General features: G+C 49.4%; 1 protein-coding gene across 1 annotated transcript; it reads right to left on the bottom strand.

Annotated features, from left to right (window-relative positions):
* Positions 1-5,028: 5,028 nt before the first annotated feature.
* On the bottom strand, positions 5,029-6,955 carry DRD5 (dopamine receptor D5). The gene has a single exon (XM_004468905.4). The coding sequence runs from the start codon at positions 6,953-6,955 to the stop codon at positions 5,525-5,527; it is 1,431 nt and encodes a 476-aa protein (XP_004468962.1). The 3' UTR covers positions 5,029-5,524.
* Between the last annotated feature and the right edge of the window lie 17,009 nt (positions 6,956-23,964).

A 23,964-nucleotide genomic window follows, 5' to 3' on the forward strand; every position in this document is an offset into this window, starting at 1 on the left:
CAGGGCTAGGGTGCAGCAAGTGAGCTGCTGGTGCTCGAAGTCGAAGGAGGCAGCACCCTCCCAGGACTGAAGTGGTGAAGGGCGCTGGGATGAAGGCCAACCTTCACGTTCAGTCTTGGTCTGTCTGTCTGTGCGACCTTAGGTGGAGTCCCTGGACCCTTCCCCACCTCACCTGTCTGATCTCTTTAATGGACAGGATGGGACCAGCTCGGGTGCTGGGAGGTCGAAAGGAGACACCTTGCAAGTTATACAAGAGTGTTCAGACTTTAGTTGAGGACAGCACTTTCTGGGGGACTGCCAGTCCCCTGGGTCTTGAATCAGTCCCAGACAGCGAAAATACTGCCCCTCATGGGCAGCACCACCTGTCCTAGGCTAGAAGATAGTGGTGGGCAAGACAGAATGCATCTCGGCTCTTGGGGACCTTCGCTTCTAGGGCAGCATTATTCTTTACAAGGTACGGACCTCAAATCTCCTGAAGGCTACGGAGACCCACAGGTTCTATGGTAATGGCAGATGGATTTGGAGCTCTGTGCTACATCAGTGGGCCCTACTTTGAATTTGTGCTCCTGAGTGTGATGGAGCTGGACTCAGATGTGACCTTTCTACACATGCTTCTTCTGTCACATTTACTGAACCTGTGGTTGGCGCTAGGGATGGTGTATACTCAGGTGACTTGAATCTCTGGACTGCCCATGGGCCCTGAGCCTCAGCAGAGTTGCAATTCCTACTCTCTTGTTCATTGGACTTACCCAGGTCAGCTAACAGGGAGGTGAAGAAGGTCAACCACCACACCAGGGAACCAAGAGTGCCTACAACTGCAATCAGGAGAATCCCATCCATCATCCATGTGGAATCTAAGCTCCCTATCGATCTACAGGTGGAGTGGACATAACCATCCCAGGTTCCACAGAATTGAGGAATAAAATGTGGATTAGAGTGGACTTACTGATACTCTACTATAAAACTATTGGGATTAGTAACAGAAGAAATTGTAGCATTGATGTGGAGAAAGTGGCTACAGTAGTTTCTGAGGGCAGGGAGAAGGAAGAAGAGAGGTGATGTAGGTGCATTTTTGGGACTTTGAGTTGCCCTGAGTGATATTGTAGGGTCAGATGCTGGACTTTATATATCCTGCCATAATCCACTGAATGGACTGGGAGAGAGTGTGAACTGCAGGGTAAGCTATCATCTGTGTGGTGCAGCAGTGCTCCAAAATGTGTTCGCCAAGTGCGATGAGTGTGCCACAATGATGGGGGAGGTTGTTGGTGTGGGAAGAGTGGGGAGTAGGGGTGTGGGTATATGGGAACCTCTTATGTTTTTTAATATAACATTTTTTGAGATGCATGTATCTTCAAAGAAACACAATTTACAAAAATGATGAGGGTGGGGGGATGGGGAGTGGGTTATATGGGAACCTCTTATGTTTTTTAATGTAACATTCTGTGTGATCTCTTAACTTTAATTTTTAAAAATGTGTTTTTAAAAAAGACCTCACAAAATGTATCATTTCATAGATGTCTTTAAAAGAGGAGCAAAGCACAAAAACCACCACCATGTCAGACATACATATGGACTCCTAATCCCCAGCCCTGTGGGACTGATGTGCCCATTTCTGCAATAGAGACTGGAGTTTGGAGAAGTTCCTAAATTCGGACAACCAATACACAGTGAAGCTAAACTCTGCACTCGGGCGTGTGCGGCTTGCAAGCGTGTGCAGTGTGTGCAGCGTGGCTCTATGTTTGGCAGCTGGGACCTGGAGTGAGGACCTCTTGACCACCGTGCTATGGACACTTGGGGCTGGCTAATCCTGTGCTCTTGGGACTGTCCTATGAACTGAAGGATGCTTAGCAGCACCCCTGGCCTTTACCCACCAGGTGCCAGGAGCGCACCACCCCCACCCCGAGTTGTGACAACCAAAAATATTTCCAGACATTGCCAAAGGTTCCCGGGGTAGGGGGCATGGGGGCAAAATTGCCCTGGTTGAGAACTACTGGCTGAAGTATAAACCCTGGTTCCACCACTTACCGGCCAGGTGACCTTGAACAAGCAACTTAACCCTTCTGTGCCTCAGTGTCCTCATCTGTCAAGTGGAAAAAGTAACAGTATCCCCTTCTGTTTCCCCAAGCTGCCTTCACTCCAAACACAATGCTGTGCACACAACTGGTGCACAATGAAGATCTATTTACAAATGCACAGAGAAATGGCTCCATTCACCAGCGATGAACAAGTCAACAAGGAGCCGAACACCGTCATCCACTCATCAGTGCCTCTGGTTGTGGACAGTGTCCCAGTGGCCTCTCTCACCATCGCTGGGCAGTTGTGATCAAAGGCACTGTGACCAGGCTGCCTGGGTTCAAGGCCAGCTCTGCCATTCATGAGCCACGGGACCTAGAGTTTTAGCCTCTTGGTGCCTTCATGTCCTCATCCTAGAATTAGGGTAATGAGATTGTCCCCCTGCCAAGGCTGTGTGGAGTAGCATCACACGCCTCCTCGCCCACAGCCCTCCAGCCTCACTGGCTGCCTTTCTGTTCTCCAAGCTCGCCAAGCACAATCCCTTTTCCCGGCTTTGCACTGACCATTCTGTCTGCCCCCTAGAGGTGGACATCATTCCATCCCTTACCTCACCTGGGCCTCTGCCTCAACCGTGCCACCTGACGAGCCTACATGAAAGAGCAGCCTCACCACTCTCTTCGCCCTGCTTTTGTCCTCCACCCAGCAACAACCAGCACTTGAGAGGATAGAGCCTAGCCAGTGTAGCACAGTACAGAGCAGTACAGGAGAGGAAGGTTTATCTGTTTGTCTATCTCCTCCTCTAAAATATAATGTCCAGGGAAGTGGATTTGGCTCAACTGATAGAGCATCCACTTACCGTATGGGAGGTCCAAGGTTCAAACCCAGGGAGTCCTGACCTGTGTGGTGAGCTGGCCCATGCACAGTGCTGATGAGTGCAAGGAGTGCTGTCCCCTGTGTAGGGGTGCCCCATGCACAAGGAGTGTGCCCCATAAGGAGAGCCCCCCAGCACGAAAGCAGCCTGCCCAGGAATGGCGGCACACACATGGAGAGCTGATGCAGCAAGATGACACAACAAAACGAGACACAGATTCCAGGTGCCGCTGACAAGAATGCAAGCAGACACAGAAGAACACACAGCGAATGGACCCAGAGAGCAGACAACAGCAGGAAGGGGGGAGGGGAGAGAAATAAATCTTTTTTTAAAAATTAAAAAATAAACTAAAACGTAATGTCCAGAGACTTTACCCAATGACTATATTCCCAGTGCTGGAACAGTGCCTACCACAAAGCAGGCGCTTGGTCACCGCAGTGAATGATGAGTGCCCTTCTACAGAAAGGGTTTCCAAAGTCCTCACATAATCCATTATTTAAACACGGATAAGAACAGTGTTGGCCATCAGAGATTTTGCTTATGCAATCTGTTCTTCAGAATAGGATAACTGCATTTTAGAGCCGTAAGAGACTCCTGGGTCAATTAGAGTAGAGCATTTTGAGCTGGGTTCCCTACATCGGTGGTCTTCCGAGACTAAGAGGAAGTCTACCAGTAAGGACTCACAAGGTCAAAGATGCTGGGAAACAATGCAGACTCTTACCCCTTCTTGGGATTCACAAGGCACAGGAGAAGCTCTAGGAATCCCTGCAGAAAAGACTGGGGTTGAACCTGGGTTTGCTGACCTGACTGAACCATTGACCCCATCCAATAACATCTTTTAGGTCCTCGTTGCATCACAAAAGAAGATTTAAATAACAGTGATCTAGTACAAGTCTTTCAATTTACAGCTGCAGAGTGCAAGTGAGACCCAGAGAGACTAAACCAACTTACACAGGCATCTCCTGAATCCTAAACCAGGCCACTTTTCACAGCCCCTTATCTTACCTTGATGGTCCACTTAGCTTTCAGTTCATGTGAGGTTAAAAACTGGACACAAGACCTCAGGCTCCGATATCAAGCTTACTAAATGATATATGAAAATTCATCTGCCCTATAGGGTTTTCTTTCAATCTCACCATTCCAGAAAGAGTCAATCATTCGTTCAACAAATATGTATTTAGAATTATAAGTCAGGCACTGCACATTTTCCAATGAATAGGACGTGATTGTTCAGAAGACTGACAATAAAATGATCCTTAAAGAGACGAAAACTGATTAAACTGTCCTTGATAAGACCGCTTCAAAATAGAGACATGTAAGAAATTACATATTCACATTTCATTTGCTTCCATTAACAGTACTAGCCTTCAGATCTAATGGTAATAAATTGCTATTAACTGGAATGGTTCTGGAATAAAATGCTCCCCTTCACTGAGCAGACAGCAGAGAGGAAGAACTAAAAGACTGGAGTTACGTGGGCTTTTTTTGTTAAGAACTTCAAACAACAGATTTTCCAATTTCCAGTTCATTCAAATTTCATCTCCGGCTCTTACATTTTGGTCAAAATACATTCTTCCATTTGCTATTGTCCACAGACAAAAATATCAATTTTAAAATGGGATTTCTTTTTTAAAGCATATTTACTCAATTTCAAAGCCCTTCAGCAAAGTAATTTATCAAATGGCACCTAACTCTAAAATACACTATCGATTCGAGATTGAGAAAGATCTAGCTATTTTTCTAAATGGCCTTTCCAATGAATGAGGGGCATCTGTCTAGGAATCAGGAGAATTGCTTTATGTTATTTTTAAAAGAAGATTCCAAATGAGAAAACATGTTTTTGAATTCTGGGCTTGAGACATCCGTATCTGACAACTTGGCACTGCAGCCAGCTTTCAGTAAAGACTCTAAATATGAATGTCTAATCAAAGAGAACCTGAGAAGTCAGAAGCTCTTCAAAGTCATTTGTCCCTGAATATCCCTTTAAGTCCTGTCTGGAAAGAAAAAAAAAAAAAAAAATGTGTGCTTCCAGACCCAGAGAAACTCTCCCCTGATTTTTAAGGACACATTTGTGAGTTGTCCAAGGGCAGTTCGGAAAACCAACCTGGCAAAGCAGAGAGCATCATCCCATGATTCACATAATCTGTATTTATTGACACCAAAACAAATGGGGAAGGATCCCTCCTTTGTAGTAAAGACACCTTCCAGCACAGAAGCTACATAAACACAGGCCACAGAAAGCAAGACCCAGGAAAGCCACCACCCACCCTGGTGGCATCACTGCACACACGAACCTATTGTTCAAAATTCAATCCAAGCACAGATAAGTCCCCGGACAATTCCATTGCTTTAAAAAGGGAGCGAAGAGTTTATTTTTTTTTAAAGGACCAAGTATCACCTTGGTCCTTAGACAGGATCTTGGTCCACCTCTGCTCAGCTGGAGTATATTTGACTGAGTTTATTCCAAACCCTTCTGCCAATTCTTCCATGGATAAACGGATGGGCAAGGTCTCTAAGCACATGGACTGCTACACAGAAATACTGATAAACTGAGCAACTGCTGGAAATGTGTGTTTGTGTCTGTGTGTGCATGCTAATAAAATGTCTCTGCAGATCCAAGAGAGGCGTTTGTTTCACATTTTAATGCAATCCATTTGTGGCGAAGGGCGTTATTTTGCCCAGTGAAATCTCCCCGTCCCGATCCAGCTCCCAGGTAGCCTCTGCAGCAGGTTCACCGTCTGGGGATGTCTGGGAAACCTGAGAGAGACGATCAAAGGGGGCCTCCTCCTCCTCTCTGTCGGCGCCACCCTCTGCCGGGGTCACCGCGTTGGGGATCATGTGGACGTAGGCGGCTGCCATCTCCCGGTGGAAGGCGGTGTCCTGGTTGTAGGAGACGAGCTCGTTGCTGATGTTCACCGTCTCCACCCGGCTGCGGGCGCAGAGGTGGCCGCACCCCAGCAGCTGGGCGAACACCCCCCGGAAGTCGGCGTTGAAGGCGTAGATGATGGGGTTGAGAGAAGAGTTGGCCCAGCCAAACCAGACAAAGACGTCAAAGGTGGTCTCGCTGACGCAAGGGAAGCCGGCCGCGGGGCCAGCAGTGGGGCCGCTGCAGAAGGGGACCGAGCAGTTGAGGATGAAGAAGGGCAGCCAGCAGCACACGAAGACCCCCATGATCCCCGACAGCGTCTTGAGGACCTTCGTCTCCTTCTGGATGGAGGCCCTCAGGCTGGTGGCAGGCGCGCAGGGCGCACGGCGCCGGCGGCTCTGCGCGCGCTCCGCCGCCCTCTCCAGGGAGGAAATCCTGCGGATCTGCACCTGGGCGATGCGGTAGATGCGCGTGTAGGTCACGATCATGATGGCCACCGGGATGTAGAAGCTGATGAGTGAGGAGGAGATGGCGTAAGTCCGGTTCAGGCTGGAGTCACAGTTCTCCGCCCTTCCTTCGGGCTCCTCCGCCTCCTCCCAGGAAGTGGCATTGGCCAGGTGGGACGCGGCACCCAGCCGTCCCCGGGAGCCCGCCTTGTCCCTGTGCCAGTGCAGTTGGACCGGGATGAAGGAGATGAGGATGGACAATGTCCAGGCCAGGCCGACCATGACCAAGGCCACGCGCTGGGTCATCTTGCGCTCGTAGCGGAAGGGTCTGGAGATGGCCCAGTAGCGGTCCACGCTGATAACGCAAAGATTGAGGATGGAGGCCGTGGAGCACATGATGTCGAAGGCCACCCAGACGTCGCAGAACGCCCCGAAGGGCCAGTAACCGGCCACCTCGGCGACCGCCTTCCAGGGCATGACCAGCAGCGCCACGAAGAGATCGGACACGGCCAAGGACACGATGAAGACGTTGGTCATCTTGGCGCGCAGGTGGCGGCTGCGCACGATGGCCGCACACACCAGCACGTTGCCCAGCAGGGTCCAGAGGATGAGCAGAGTCAGGAGGCCTGCGGTGACCACCTGCCTGGGCCCCAGCCGCGCCGCCCGGGCCGAGCCCCCCACGGCATCCCCCTGAGCCAGCAGCTGCTGCAGCCGGAACCGCGCCGGGGACACCGTGCCGTTGCGCCCCGGCGGCAGCATGTCAGGCTCCGCGGCAGGAGCGGGCTGCGCGAGGACCCAACTTCAGCCCGGGGCCCCCCAGGCGTCCCCATCGGGCACCCCGGGGGCGCGCTGAGACCCGCGGCTCAGGGACACCTGGGACCCGGGGGGCGCTCACCGTGCGCTGCGCTGGCACCCCGGAGCGCGCGGGGACTCCTCTCGCGTGCTGGTGCGCCTCTGGGTGGGTGGGCGCCGCCCGCGCTGCGCCCCTCTAGGCCGGACTCTGTGGGTAGAGAGCGGCTGGTGCCCGCGGGCGGCGGGGCAGACTCGGCTGTTCCCCAAAGCCCGCAGAACGCCGAGCGGCAGCTGTGTCCTCTTCGGAGACCGAGAAGGGATGAGCGAGTCGCCACCGAGGGGGCGGGGGCCGGAGCCGCCGGCGCCCGGGGAGCGCTGCTGCGCGACTCGGACCCGCGCGCCCGCCCCCCTGCGCCGCCCACCCGCCCGCACCTGTTCCTGGGCGCCCTCACTCTCCACGCTCCGCCCGCCAGGCCAGGCGCGAACCGTCAGGTTCATCCGAGAGGAGCCCTGGGGCCAGGCGCTCGCGGCGTGCCCAGAGGAAGCGCCCCAGGTAGACCAACGGGTGCGTGGCCCAGCCCTAGTACCCCGGCCCGGCCGTGTTTGGGGAGGGAGCGCGGGAACAGAGGGGTGAGGTGGGGGAGCCCTGCCTTCTCGACTGGGAGGGTGAAGAGGGTGGCCTTGGATTTCTCCCAGGCCTGGGTTCCAAAGTGGACTTTATTTCATGCAGTGTGACCTTTAGGAAGCTACCAAACTTCGCTGGGCCTCGGTTTCCTCCAGCTGCTCCCAGTGGTGAAAGGATTGGGTGAGGCCATCTCGGAAAAGGGCCTGGTGAGGGCGAAGCACAGATGATGTCTCCTAGCAACGGTATCCTCCCCCCTGCCACTCCCACCCCTCCTCTCCACACCCATCCTGAGACAGGGGCTTAACCTGACTGTTTGGGAAATGATCTTTTGCCCCCATCGCCAACTCCAAACCCTGCCCAAATTTTACTCCGGGAATAATTTTGGATGAACCCAAAAGGCAAGGGAGCCTCAGAGAAGTGGGTGCCTCCTCCATGCAGGACGCGTCCACAGACCTCTTCTTGCACCTTGAGAGGGACAGAGACGTCTCCCAGTGTTTAACAGAAGAAGAAACTGAGGTTTGGCTAGGTGGCTGGAAGCCCAGGCTGAAAACGCCGGAGGGGGAAAGCAGTGTTCCTGCGATTTTCCCACATCTCGCAAACTGACAAGTTTCATTTTCACTTGTGAACCGTTCAAATGTCTCTGCTAGTGTTAATCTCGGCTGCAGGCAATGGGAGAGAGAAATGGACGAGGGAGAAGCTGCTCCACAATTCCATCTGAGACGGGCTGACCTGCACAACTGCAGTGCAGTGAGGTCCAGAAACAGGGACTGGGCTTTCTCCTGCCCCCTCCACCATACCACCCGCACCCTGGACCGACACCAGCCTCTCAGTGCCCCAGCCTCTCAGACGTAGCCTGCTGAGCCTTAAACACAGCTTCTCCTTCCTCAAACCTCCTCCCTTTCAGTGTTTTCTACCTCTGGAGAGGACAAGACTGTCTGCCCAAGTGCCAAAGCCTAAAACCAGAGAGCTGGCCTTACCCCCTCTCTCCCTGGCTCTCCTTGGAGCTGGACCAAATCCTTCCACTCCTCTCCACCACAGGCACCATCCCAATCCAAGACAGTATCTTCTCCAACCTGTGATAGGCTGACACTAACCTAACCTCCAGACCCGGCCCTGGCCCTCTAGCCACCCTCTGCTCAATCTTTCTTAAATGCAGGTATCATGTCACTTCCCAGGTGAAAAGCCCCCTGTGACCTCCAGTCCTTGGCTGAGCACTCCAACTCTCTCAACTGCCTTGTCCTTGCCCTTGGCCTGCTGCTCCCACTTGCCCCACCACAACTCTGCACATAACCTGGATTTAACTCGCCACCACCTCCAAAAGAGAACACTAGTTATAATTTCCCCCAAGTAGGTCATATGCTAATTCCTCAGCCTGGGATAATCTTCATCCCATCTGATCCTTCTGAGGATCCCAACTCATGACGTTGGAAAAGAACTTGGATTTTGAAGATAGGAAATCTGAAGTTCAGCTCTCATTCTTTCGTTCAGCAAATATTCATTGTCCCTTCCCTCAAAGAGCCTCCAGTCTAGTACTGAAAGTAGACTTTCCAATTCTGGAGATCAGAAGTACAAAATCAGGGTGTCAACCTGTTACTTCTGAATGCTCCGTTTCCTTGCCTTTTCCAGCCTCTAGAGGCTGTCTGCATTCCTTGGCTCCTGGCCCCTGTTTTGATTTCCCAGCTGCTAAAACAAATACCATAGAGTGGCTCGACTTGAACAATGGGAATTGCTTGGCTCACAGTTTTGAGGCTGGGACAAGTCCAGAATCAAGATGTCAACAAGGTGGTACTTTCTCCCTGAAGACTGGGCATTCTCGGGCTGCCTACTGGTGAACCTTGGGGCTCCCCGGCCTTTCTGTCCCATGGCAATGCACGCGCTGGTGTCTTCCTCTCCTTTCTCTTATGGGTTCTGTTGACTGCCAGCTTCAGGCTGCTCCCTTGGGCTTCTCGGTCTATGCCCAATTTCCTTTGCTTGTAGAGAGACTTCAGCCGTACTGAATGAAGGCCACCTTCGTTCAGCTTGGGCACATCTTCATGAATCACGTCTTGGAAGTCCTCATTACAAATGGGCTCACACCCACAGGACCAGGGGCTGAGGCCTGAACATGCCTTTTGTGGGAGGCATGATTCAGCCCCCAGCAGTCCTCTCCCCCCATCTGCAGTGCCAGAGATGTGGGCCCAGTCTGTCTCAGCTTCCTTCTCTCTAGTTCTCTTTTCCAGTTCTCTCTTCCACTTTTAAGGACCCTTGTGAACACCTTGGACTCACCTGAACAACCCAGAATAATCTCCCTCTGTCAAGGTCAGCTGATTAGTAGTCTTAATTCCCTCTGCAACCGTATCTCCCCTTTGCCATGTAACCTAAGATACTCAAAGGTTCATGGGATTAAGACGTATATCTTTAGAGAGGGAGCATTATTCTGCCCAATATGTCACCCACCTTCCCTTTAATCATCTTTTTTTTTTAAGATTTATTTTTTATTTATTTCTCTCTCCTTCCCTGCCCTCCCCCCACCCCCAGTTGTCTGCTCTCTGTGTCCATTCACTGTGTGTTCTTCTGTGTCAGCTTGTATTCTTGTCAGCAGCACTGGGAATCTGTGTCTCTTTTTGTTGCATCATCTTGCTGCATCAGCTTTCCATGTGTGTGGCACAACTCCGGGGCAGGCTGCACTTTTTTGCACTGGGCGGCTCTCCTTACAGGGTGCACTCCTTGCACGTGGGGCTCCCCTACACAGGGGACACCCCTGCGTGGCACCGCACTCCTTGCGCACATCAGCACTGCGTGTGGGCCAGCTCATCACATGGGACAGGAGACCCTGGGTTTGAACCCTGGACCTCCCACGTGGTAGGTGGACACTATCCGTTGAGCCAAATCTGCATCCCCCTTTAATCATCTTTATTTTTCTTTTGGATGCACTTGGCTTCTCTGAGATGTCTGGAATATTCTTTTTTTTTCTTTTTGTGCAAAATATCTTTATTTTATTTTATTCATTTATTTCTTCCCTCTTCACCTTGTTGTTAGTGTTCACTCTCTGCTCCCTATTCATCTTCTTTTTTTTTCAGGAGACACCGGAAACCTAACCCACGACCTCCCATGTGGTAAACTGGTGCCCAGCTGCTTGATCCACATCACTTCCCGTGGAACAATCTGTGTCGCCACTCCCACCTCTGTGTCAGCTTTGGCTTCTTTTTTTTACTTGCTTTTACATGCTCCTTGTGGCAGAGGGCATTCTTGGCAGATATCCACATTGACCACATTGGCTCTGGCTTATTCAGCATGGCTAGAGCTGATGTAAATCAAAGGTCTGAACCTTAGAAGCGTCCACGGGATCCTTGAACTCTTTCTTCAGCTTCTGCAGTGGCCTCGGAGTCACATGTTCTAGGGGCACAGCCACAAGATGGAGCAGGTCCATGGGGTGGCTTGTCTCCAAGATGTCCCCATGGAACCAGTCCTCCTGTTTTCAGGCCCTTGTCTGGTCCCCTCCCCCACTCAGTCTGGGCTGATCATGGAGACAATAGAAAGCGGTGGACATGGTGCTACGTCACTGCTGAGTCTGGGTCATGAGAAAGCTTGCCATGTCCAATTTGGTCTTTGAAACATTTGCTCTTGGGACTCTCCCTGCTGGGCTCTAGTCACCAAGCAGTGAGAAGCTTTAGCCACATGGAAAGACCGTTTGAAGGTGCTCTAGTCAAAACAACAACCAGCATCCACGGCCAGCCCTGTGAGTGATCTGACTTGAGCCTTCCAGATCACTAGCCCCCTCCCCAGCCTTTGCTACAGGAATGTCCCATGACCCAGGAAGCATAATCATGCTCTCTTGTCCTGTCTTCAGCAGCCGCTTGAGGTCTGGGCACATGAGTCACACAAGATCAGACTTCTAGCCTGAGTTGCTATGGAGATACAGGAAAGCAAACTTGGGCCCCTTTCTGCTGAGTAGCCAAGCTGGGCATTGGGTTTCCCACAGCCATTTTCCCTGTCTAAAGTGGGAAAGAATGAGGCCCACACAGAGAAAAGAGCAAGTGAGAGAGAGAGAGAGAAATAAGAGAGGGGGGAAAGAGAGAAGAAAGAAAAAGAGAGGTGGGGGGAGGCAGAGAGAGGGAATAACATCTTTGCACCTCTAGATCCTGTCATATCTGGCCTTTGTGGTGGCAAAAGTCCATACGTCACCTTTTTGCTAAAATGTGTCCGAGTTGAGTTTCAGGTCTCACTTTTTTTTTTTTCCTTTCATTTTTAAAATTTTATTGAAGTATATCATCCATACATGAAAATACATAACAAATAGTTGTATAAAGTTGCATAATTACAAAAAAAAACATGCAAAACATCATGCATTGGTCCCATACCTCACCCCTGCATGAACACCTTGCATTGTTGTGAGACATTTGTTACAAATTAGGGAAGAATATTTCAAAACCTTACTAACTGTAGTCCATATTTTACATTTGGTATATTTTTCCCCAGCCAACCCTGTTATTATTTTTAAATATATATTTTTACTACAGAAGTTATGAACTTACAAAACAATCACACATATGTGTAGAAGTCCCAGACAACACCCCTTCGTCAACATACCGTGTGGAATATTTGTTACAGATTCTGAGATATTGCCAACAACCATGGAACATAGTGTACATTTGGCACAGTTTTTCCATACTTCCCCATTAACAACACAGTACATCTTTGGCATAGAAGCATGAATATTACAGTACTGCCATTAACCACAGCCTATAGGTCACACCAATTGTATTTTCCCATGCTTTTCCACATCCCCACCACCCTGCAGTAGTGATGTAGATCTGCTCTAGCTCACAGAAGGAAACTCTTGCATCTGTGTCATTGTATTAGTCAGCCAAAGGGGTGCTGATGCAAAATACCAGAAATCTGTTGGCTTTTCTAAAGGGTGTTTATTTGGGTTAGAAGCTTACAGTCACCATGACATAAAGTATAAGTTACTTCTCTCACCCAATTCTATTGCCATGTGTTAGGGCAAGATGTCTGCCAACGTATGCCAAGAGTTCAGGCTTCTTGGGTTCCTTTCTTCCCACGGTGCTGTTAGGTATCACTTTCAAGTGCAGATGCCCTGCCTAGTAGACAGAGCCTTCAAGTTCAGAGGTGGCAAGAGAACAAGGTACTGCTCCTATTTCCTGCCAGCCAGAGGCCAGATCCCAGGGCACAGCAGCAGAGACATGCTCCTTTCACACATTTGGCTCCTGCAAAATTATTCTAAGAGGATTTTCTTAGAAGACTTTAGCACAAACAGGGTCTTCCTAATCTAGTGAGCAAATATTCTCCTGTTTGAAGTCATTGGTCCTCCTTTTTCTGAAGATGTATTTTTAATTGGATTTGCTTCACGGGGGCAAACAGCAAAATCAATAGGAAAAAAGCTGGGCTTTTAGTGCTGCTGCTGCTGCTGTGCTACTACTTTTTTCATCAGATGCAACTATTTTCGGTTTTGTTCGTTTTCCACACTTCTTTCTACTGCTGGATCCCTAGAGTTACCCAGACATTTTTCCCTCTTTTTAAGCAGACATGAAAAGACACGATCCAGTTTTGTACTGTGAATTTAGATGGAGACAGAGGAAGGAGGTGTGTGAGCTGATGGATAAACTGATAAATGCGAGGCCATGGGCTCCGAGACTGACCAATGCGAGACAGAGGTGAATTGGTCGTTCACTGCCAAAGAAACCAGAGAAGTACCACTAAGCTTCTTAGTGGCATTGGTTTAACTCCTGTATCTGTATACTGTGAGACAGATTATAGTTTTATTACAGTAAAGGGGTATCCAAATAAGAAGAAGCCAAAAGAAAAGACACTTAGAAGCAGATGTGGCTCGAGCTGTTGGGCGCCTGCCTACCACATGGGAGGTGCCAGGTTCAGTTCCAGGTGCATCCTGAAAAGATGAGCAGACACAGAGAGCACACAACGAACACAGAGAGCAGAGAGCAAATGCAAACAAGGAGGGGGAGGAGAAATAAATAAATAAAAATAAATCTTAAAAAAAAACAAAGATGCTTAGGGCAAGGTCTGGGAGGATCTGAAAGACCAGCTGTCAGGTCCTTTCCATCTGGAGGCAGAATATGTCAAGATAAGCTCAGTTCTTTGACCACAGGTCACCCACTGATTCCCCAGCTGCCAGCCCTGCCAACATGCTCAGCTTGGCAGAAAGGCAGAGACGGTCCTGTGCCTCCATCCCTGTGCTGGGACACACCCCCTCAAGCCCAGTGCCGTGGGTGGTGGTCCAGGGGTGTCCTGTCCTCCTCTCCCCAGCTCGGCAACACAGGAGGCACCAAGCTGCCATTTCCAATAGGTTGATAGGACTTCCCAAGAAGGTTGGCACATTCCTGAGGCAGTGGTGTAGACAGAGGAAGGAGGATGGGCTTGCAAGTCAGACAGCCCTAGGTTCAAATCCCTCTTCCATGACTTACTAGCTCTGAAAACCTGAGCAAGTTACTTAACCTCTCTGAGCCTCAGTTTCCTCATCTTTAAAATGGTAACACTAATGCTATGCAGAGATATGATGAATAAATGAGATGCTGTACTTAGGAAATAGTAAGTCTCTGTATTAGTCAAGTTTTCGCTGCATAACAAGCAAACCCAAAATCCCAGTAGCTTAAAAGAGCAAACATTTATTTCTCACTAACAGTCTGTGGTCAGTGAGGGAAGCTAAGTCAGATTCAGTTTGCTCCTTGGGTCCCTCATCCTGGGCCAGGGCTTGCTCTTCTCCTGGGGCAGGGCAGAAGCACGGCAGGGTTTCCCAAACCACACAGGCACTTCAGAGCTTCTGGTCAGACAGGGTACATGTTAAATCTGCTCACCTAGCGGGGTGGGGAGTGGGTTATATGGGAACCTCTTATGTTTTTTTAATGTAACATTCTGTGTGATCTATTAACTTTAATAAAAACAAATGTGTTATAAAAAAAAAAAATCTGCTCACCTGCCACTGACAAAGCAGACCATGTGGGAAAGCAAGAAACATACTCCGTCCACAGGAAAGCCCTGCAAGGTGGAAAGAGCAGGAATAGCTGTGAACAAATATCATCCACACAGTCCACAGTACAAAGAAGCTGTTATGTTCTACATTCTTCAAAAGGGGCTCTGACAGCCAACTCCTTTGCTCTGTTCCTTCTGCCATGTCTTATTCAGGTCCTCATCACTTTTTGCCAATGTGGTTGCAAAAGCCTCCCAACAGGCTTGGTCTCTTCCCTCCTCATCCATCCAATGCATTTCCACCAAGATGATTCTCTTAAAACCAGATGCCCTTGCTCTGCTTAAATACTTCCCATGACTCCCCATAACCCACAGAATAAATTTGAAATTCCCAAACGTGGCCCTTCACAATTTGGTCACTATCAATCAGTTCAGCCTCATCTCTTTCCTTCCAAGACTTCCCCAGGCCCACTCTCACAGCCAAACTCAGCATGTAAATGCAGTGCAGTCCCCACAGCGTGGGACATGACACCCGGGGATGAGCCTCCCTGGCACCAAGGGATCACTACCACATATCAGCTGAAGATGCAACTAGAAAAGGACCTTGAATTAAAGGTTCAACACGGATCAGCAGAATATCCCTGTCTACATATAATAACATGACTTTAAAATGCTGTTTGACCTAATGTAAGGGGGAAATGGAAAGGAGAAATGAGAATATAAGGCTATGAGTCTCTAAAAAAGAGTCTGGAGGTTGTCAGAAGGAATGCCCTTATGCACAAATGAGCAGAGTCTGAGAGACAGATAAAGTAGATACAACTCCAGGTATTGGTTCTTTTGAGGAATAAAGAGACCCACGGGTTCTATGATCATGGCAGATGGGGTTCACTGCCATGGCAGATGGCCCTTCTTTGGTGCTGGTGTTTCTGCATGATGGAATTGGACTCAGAGGGGATCTCTCTTCACAAGACTTGCATGCTACTTTAATGGAATTGTAGTTGGTGCTGGGGTTTTAGATATATTTAGGGGATTTGAATCTCTGGACTGATAATATGACACCCAGGCCCAGAGCCTCAACAGATTTCAGCTCCTACACTTTGATTTATTGGACTTACCCCACTCAGCTAACATGGAGTTGAAGAAGGTCAACCACCACATCATGGAGCCTAGAGTGTCTACAACTGAAAGCAGGTGGAGTGCATCCAGTATCAATGTGGAATCTAAGCCCCCACTTGACATAGATGTGCAATGGACACAACCAATCCAATGTCCACAGAGAAAATGTGGAATGGGTGTGGGAAGGGTAGCCATGGTGGCTGCTGGGTTTGGGGAATGGGAGGAAGAGATGAGATGTGGAGGCGTTTTTGGGACGAGGAGATGTCCTGGGTGGTGCTTCATGGACAATTACGGGACATTGTAGATCCCCCCAGGGCCCACTGGATGGAACGTGGGAGAGTGTGGGCTATGATGTGGACCATTGACTAGGGGTGCAGTGATACTCAGAGATATACTTACCAGGTGCAATGGATGTGTCACGATGATGGGAGAGAGTGTTGCTGTGGGGGGAGTGGGGGGTGGGGGCGGTGGGGTTGAATGGGACTTCATATTTTTTTAATGTAATTTTTAAAAATAAATAAATAATTTAATTTAAAAAAAAAAAAAAGACTTCCCCAGGATACCCCATCTTCCTTCCAATCCCAATCTCACAGCACACCTAGTTCTTTCAGGCCCCATGCCCTTGCACTTGCTCTAACCACATCTGGGATGGCCTTCCCATCCTCTTCTGCCTGATGGACTCCCATTCACCTTCGAAATCCATGCCAATGGGGCATAGCCTTGATGAGGACTTCCTTCGGACTCCAAGAAAGGAATTGCTCTGCATTTGTGGCCCTGCAGTGCCCTCTGTGAACCTCTGTGGCAGCTCATAAGTCCACTGCAGTGTGATGATTTGCTCACTTAACTCTCTCCCCACAACTGTGTACCACTGAAGTTGACATGGTCTCAGCCCCTTGCAGCCAGCCTGGCAAGGAGGAATACAGTTGCTATTTGTTGCATAAATGGATGAGGGCTCACCAGCCGTCCATGTGCTCTCCAGACATCCCAGCTTCCCCTGGCAAATAGGAATATAGCAGAAGTGATACAGAATTCCTTGTGGAAGCAAGTAAGAATGGGCATGCCTCTACTGCCCTCTCTTTCCTTCAGGGATGACCACTTGTGAAGTAAGTAGGCCTATGAAGATGGAATTGGCCTGGATACCTGAGTCACTGCCTGGAGAAGACCCCTGTTGACCTGCACTGGACTTTGCTTGAGGGAGAAGCATGCTTCCTGTGCACTGTCGCTGCAATATGTGGTTATTTCACACCACAGCTTAACATAGCATTTGTTACCTTGGCTAATACACAATATGAATAAATGTTGCACCAATTTTCATGGCTTCTAAGTGGATGTTGTTCAGTATGCACAGGGCACTCAGATCTTGGTTTGTAAATGCCATCCTTCACTAAAGGGACCCAGGGCTCCTGAGAGAAAGGGCTAATGCCAGAACTAGGACAAGGAAAATACAAGATGAGCCTGAAAAGTTTTCTATCACCAAAAAGTAAGAAAGTGCTTAAAGATTGATGGGGACTTGTCAAAAGGACTCTACGATCAACTTAAAGGGGCTCCCACTTGCCAAATCTGGAACGATGTGGGGATCAAAATTAATATAATAGTAATGGATTATAATTTATTGAATAAAATAAGAATTCATGAGTCCATAATAATTGAAGGAAGGAAGGAAGGAAGAAAGGGAGGAAGGGAGGGAGGGAGGAAGGAAGGAAGGGAGGGAGGGAGGGAGGGAGGGAGGAAGGAAGGAAGGAAGGAAGGAAGGAAGGAAGGAAGGAAGGAAGGAAGGAAGGAAGGAAGGAAGGAAGGAAAGGAAGGAAGGAAGAAAGGAAGGAAGGAAGGAAGGAAGGAAGGAAGGAAATGAGGGAGGGAGGGAGAGATGAGTCTCCTTTTAGTAGAATTCTCTTAATACACGTTAAAGGAATAACAGAGTTAGAAGATTACATTTTGCCACCATGGTAGTAATAATTGATTCAGACAAAAATCTTTATTAAGTGAAAGTTTGAAAAGGAACAGGAGATTTGCATGGTCTCAAAGCACTTCCACAAAGGGGGAAAAATGTAATTATAAGTAGAAGAACCTAGCAGGCACTCCCTTAACCAGATAGTGAGCAAAGTTCACATCATTAGAAATGGGATAAGCAGACATCAAGTGCCTCTTGATGTGATACGCTGGAGACACAGCATCAATTCCCTCGTTTTCCTGTCTCCTAAGGAAGCATCAGACAAATGCAAACTGAGAAACCTTCTACAATGGGCCTGAACTCTTCAAAAATATCAATGTCACAATAGAGAAAAGTAGAGGAACTCTTCCAGATTAAAGGTTAAAGGTGGCATGAAAGCTAAAAGAAATGCATTTTCCCCCTGATTCTGCATCAGGAGAAAAAACTTTAAAGGCTATTATTCCACTTGGTAGGCTTTAATGTGATCTGTATATTAGACAACCGTAGTCTTTTTTAAGTAAAATAAAAATGGCTACCTGGCATTCCTAAGAGTAACCCCTTTCTCCAAAATGATAGGGACTTTACAAAAACCATTGACTTCAGGGGCTTTCTGAGAAACTAGAACATACCCTACAGAATTGCCGTTAAGCAACACCTGGTGTTAGACCGTTTCAGTCCAACCGAGACAGCTTATCAGAATGGACAAGCCTGCCAGACCAATCAATGTCTACCTGCTCCCCACTTTATGAAACCCTCCTAAGCAATGTCAGCCCGTCACTGAAACCCCACGTGGAAGTTCCCTAAATGCCTTTAAAAGCAGCCGTGACCACGCGGCTATCGACACTCTCGCTCTGTTTTAGGTTTGCGGTCTCCTTACTAACGAGCAGTTTTTTCCTCTCCCCATAAACTCTTTTAATGCTTTAGTTTATCTGTGGTAAATTGTTTCTTTTGAGAGTATCCATGTTAAATTTCCTAAATTTGATCATTAGACTCTTGTTCTTAGGATACATGTGCTGAAATGTTTAAGGGCAAAGGGGCAAGAAGCCTGAAACTGTGTCTCAGGAAAAGATATATAATACATACCTTTTCATATATATTAAATAAAATACATATTTGATAAAATATAGTATAGCATCTTATTGCATCACATCATATAGTTTCATGTAGCAATGAATCTGGCCTCCAAAATTCATTGGGCATTTGTCCCAGCTTTGGGGAGGACTGAGTGTTGTAACCTCTATGGCTTGGGCATGTCCCACAATAGGAGTGTTTCTTGTTGTTCATGGCAGTGCCCCCCAACACCCCAATTGTTTATGCTAATGAGATGACTCAAGGTTGGGGCTTTGAGCCAGGTCTGATCAGCCCTACCTCCCCAACCTCCAGGGAGAGCTTTGGGGCTGGAGGTGAGTTCAACCCAGTGGCACTGCTTCCCTCAGTCATGCCGACGCGGTGAGAGCCCAGGAGCAGCTCTCGCACCAAAGCCCCAGAGAGCTTCACACGGAGCAGACACATGGCTCCGCCTGGAGAGGACATGGAGGCTTGCACTGAGACCCTCTGCTTCTCTTCTTTATATCCTTTTTTTCTATAAAAAAATTATAATCATAAATACAGCACTTTCAGTGAGTTCTGTGAGTTGTTCCAGTGAATTATTGAACCCGAGGGGGTAGTGGGAAGCCCCGAATTTCTGGCCTGTTGGTCGGAAGTGTGGGTGCATTGGGTACTTGGACTTGCTGCTGGTGCCCAAAAGGTGAGCGTGTAGAGGATCGCCCTGAGCCTGTGGAGTCTGGCCCAACTGCAGGTGTTGGAGTCAGAATTGCATCATAGTTAAAGACAGATGTTATTGGAGGCAGATGTGGCTCAGGTGATTGGGCTCCCGTCTACCATATAGAAGGTCCCAGGTTCAATTCTCAGGGCCTCCTGGTGAAGGCAAGCTGGCCTGCACCACCGTGGAGAGCCGACAGCAAACAGCGAATGCAAACAACAAGCGGAGGAGGAAGAATAAATGAATGAAATTTAAAAGAATAAATCTTAAAAAAAAAAAAGACAGAAGTATTAACAGTTCTGTAATAATGTATTATGTAATATAACATACCCTGACATAATACATAATATAATGAAGAGAAGTAAAGCAAATGTGGCAAATGATAACAGTTGATGAATCTGGGTAAGGGGTATATGAGAGCTCTTTGTCTTGTATTTCCTCTGTAAGTTTGAAATCCTTTCTCTATTTTTTTTTAAATGTTACATTAAAAAATATATGAGGTCCCTATATACCCCCATCCCCCTCACCCTACTCCTCCCACATCAAAAACCTCTTTAATCATCATGGCACGTTCATTGCATTTGGTGAATACATTTTGGAGCACTGCTGCACCCCATGGATAGTGGTTTACATTGTAGTTTACACTCTCCGCCAGTCCACCCAGTGGGCCATGGCTGTAACTCAGGGCCACAGGCTGGGCAGAGCTGTTACTGCTCTGGAGGTCAGACGGCCAAGATGGGTCACACCGGCCACTACTGGCCGCTGCCCACGTGGCTTCCTCAGCCGCCGCTACCCTCTGAGCTCGGCTTCCGTTGTCGCTTCGCTTCTCCTGCTCTGAAGTCCCATCTCCCTCTGCCTCCCTCTTGTAAGGACTCCTGTGGTTGCATTTAGGGCCCGCTGGATAACCCGGGATAATCTCCCCTGCAAAAAAAGAGAACGAATCCCCCTTTACAAAGTAATGCATCCCTCCAGGATTAGGGGCTGGCTGCCTTAGGGCCATGACTCACCACCCCAGGCACCTCCTGCCTGGGCCCTGTGGAGGATCAGCCGCCTGAGGTTGCCTCCTCCCTGGGAGGAGAGGAACATCTGGTCTACCCTCAGCCCCAGCCCTTGGAGGCAGAGACCTGCAATTGCAGACCCAGCTCCGGGGATAGCTGGCTGGGAGCCACGCCCTGTGCGTCGGGGTTCCCAGCACCGCGTCAGTTTGTCCTCCAGACAGACCTGAGAGGGACGTGTCTTATGACCCCTTTTCACAGAGGAGGAAACAAGGTACAGAGGGAAGAGAACCTTCCGGGGACACACGAGCCCGGCCCCCAAGCCTGTCCCGTCCCTGTGCCACTCATCCTCCCTCCATGGAACGAGCTGCCCGCCACCCCTTGCCCCATTGTTTGCGCCACCTGCCTGACCCATGCGTGGTCCATCAGGTGGGGTCAGGCGGAGCTTGCCCAGGCCTGAGGCAGAAATGGGTGCGGCTGGACGCAGAGGCACCTGTTGTTCCCCTGGAAAAGGACACCTTTCAGAAAGTGTTGGCGTGACGATGGCTAGGACTATGAGGAGAAGGCGTCGGAGGAACCAGGCCCCACGTGCATCTGTGGGGGGGCCTTTTATGGGCTTTCCCACCACACCCCCACCGTCGGTCCTGCAGATGCCCCCTTTATAAGGCTTAGTTCCTCCCAGGACCCAGGGGTGCTTCTGAGCTGAGGTAGACTTTAGGGAGTACTAGGGAGGGTGGTTCCAGAGAATACTAGTACACCAAGGCTCAAACCAGGGCTCGCAGGCTCTGCCTGCCAGGCGTTATGTAAATGAAGTTCTACTGGAGCACAGCCACGCCCCCGCATTGGGGCGTTATCTCCGGCTATTTTCACACTACAATGGCGGAGCTGGGTAGTTACAACAGAGACCACAAAGCCTAAAATATTTTCTATCTGGCCATTTAAAGAACAAGTTTGCAGAAGTGGACGTGGCTCAAGCCACTGGGCCCCCCGTTACCATGTGGAAAGTCCAGGGTTCAATTCCCGGGGCCTCCTGGTGAAGGAGACCTGGCCCACACAGCGAGGTGGCTGAGGTGGAGTGCTGGCCCATGTAGGAGTGCTGGCCCGCACAGCAGGCTGGCCTGAGCAGAGAGCTGGCGCAGCAAGATGACACAACATAAAGAGACACAGAGGAGAGATAGTAAGAGACTCAGCAGACCAGGGAGCTGAGGTGGCGCAAGAGATTGAGCACCTCTCTCCCACTCCAGAAGGTCCCAGGATCGGTTCCCGGTGCCACCTAAAGAGAAGACAAGCAGACACAGAAGAATGCACAGTGAAAGAGAGCAGACAACAGGAGGGGTAAACAAATAAACAGAGTTTGCTGCTCTGCTCTAGAGCAGCATTGTGCCTGGGAATTTCCTCCTGTCAGCCTTCATGTTACTCAAATGTGGCCAGTCTCGAAGCCAAACTCAGCATGTAAATGCAATGCCTTCCCCCCAGCGTGGGACATGACACCCGGGGATGAGCCTCCCTGGCACCGAGGGATCACTATCAACTACCAACTGATGATGCAACTGGAAAATGACCTTGTACGGAAGGTTCAATGCGGATCAGCAGAATATCCCTGTCTACATAAAATAACATGACTTTAAAATGCTGTTTGACCTAATGTAAGGGGGAAATGGAAAGGAGAAATGAGTTTATATGGCTACGAGTCTCTAAAAAAGAGTCTGGAGGCTGTCAGAAGGATTGCCCTTATGCACAACTGAGCAGAGTCTAAGAGACAGATAAAGCAGATACAACCCCCAGGTATTGGTTCCTTTGAGGGCTAAAGAGACCCATGGGAGTTATGGTCATGGCAGATGGGGTTAACTACCAGGTCAGATGGCCCCTCTTTGGAACTGTTGTTTATATGTGATGAATCTGGACTCAGATGTGATCTCTCTTCATAAGACTTTCATGCTAATGTGCTGGAGTTGCAGTTAGTGTCGGGGTTTAAGATATATTTAGGGGATTTGAATCTCTGGACTGACAATGTGATAGCCAGGCCCTGAGCCTCAACAGACTCCAGCACCTACAATCTGATTTATTGGGCTCACCACACTCAGCTAAGATGGAGTTGAAGAAGGACAACCACCACACCATGGAGCCTAGAGTGATTACAACTGAAAGTGGGAGGATTGCATCCAGCATCCATGTGGAATCTGAGCCTCCTCTTGACATAGAGGTGCAATGGACACAACCAATCCAATGTCCACATAGAAAAGGTGGCATTGGATTGGGAAAAGTGGACATGGTGGCTGATGGGTATGGGGAAAGGCAGGAAGAGATGAGAAGTGGAGGCGTCTTTGGGACATGGAGCTGCCCTGGCTGGTGCTTCAGGGGCAATCACCGGACATTGTAAATCCTCACAGGGCCCACTGGATGGAATGGGGGAGAGTATGGGCCATGATGTGGACCATTGACCATGAGGTGCAGAGGTGCCCAAAGATGTACTTACCAAATGCAATGGATGTGTCATGATGATGGGAATGAGTGTTGCTGGGGGGGGAGAGGTGGGGTGGGGGTGGTGGGGTTGAATGGGACCTCATATATATATTTTTTTAATGTAATATTATTACAAAGTCAATAAAAAAATAAAAAATAAAAATAAACAGAGTTTGCCAACCTCTGGCTTGAACAATGACATTTGATTTATTCCTGTAAGGAGTCCAAAGACAGGCAGCCCTAGGATCAGATCAGCAGTGTCACCTGGAACCAGCCTCTTTCTAGCCTCAGGAGGCCAGCTTCTCATTCTTGGGCTTATTGCTTCGTGGTCACAAACTGGCTGCCGCAGCTCCATGCTTGACTTGCTCCCACAACTGCACTCAAGGCCGGAAGAAGAGCAGGCCTCTTCCTCACCCTTGCTTTTATACTGGATGATAATCCTTCCTGGGGCCATCCAGCAGCAGCCCCTGACCCCTCATTGTCTAGACCAGGGCTCTGCAAACATTGCAGGACCAGATAGTAAATATTTTAAGCTCTGCGGGCCACATATGTTCTCTACAGTATACACTAATTTGTTGGTTGTTGCTGCTGTGTGTTTCTTTACAATCAATCCTTCAAAAATGTAAACACCATCCTTAGCCCACGGGCCTTGCTTTGGCAGCCCCCGGTCTACCACTGCTCACAGGCCCACCCATTCGCCAATGGCAAAAGGGGAGGGCGTTTATCTCGCAGGACTTAGGCCAATCCAAAATCCGGTGCCCTGCAAACCCCTGCCAGAGCCCCTGGAAGGCAGCTGCCCTATTGAGAAAGCAGTCACAACCCCACTTCCTGGCCCTAAGGAACACCATCGACTGCCCCCACCCCCTACCCCCACCCCGGGGGCAGGTCTGGAGAAGGAGCAGAGGGGAGCCAGTCTGAATTCTAGTTTCTTCTGGCCTCTTTTAGAAAGGTTTTGAGCGCCCTCGTGTGCCCTCGAGGGGAATGGAGAAACTGGATGTGTGTGCTGAGCTATGCAGAGGATCTCTGCCAGGTCTTAAAAACCATTCCAGGCAAGCCGATGTGGCTCAAGTGAAGAGGCCTCCACCTACCATATGGGAGGGCCCTGGGGACTCCTGGTGGAAAAGAAGAAGAGAAAGCGTGCCTGCTTGGCGAGCCAGTGCC

Source organism: Dasypus novemcinctus, chromosome 1 (assembly GCF_030445035.2).
Source record: "Dasypus novemcinctus isolate mDasNov1 chromosome 1, mDasNov1.1.hap2, whole genome shotgun sequence".
In the NCBI taxonomy this organism is placed as follows: Eukaryota; Metazoa; Chordata; class Mammalia; order Cingulata; family Dasypodidae; genus Dasypus; species Dasypus novemcinctus.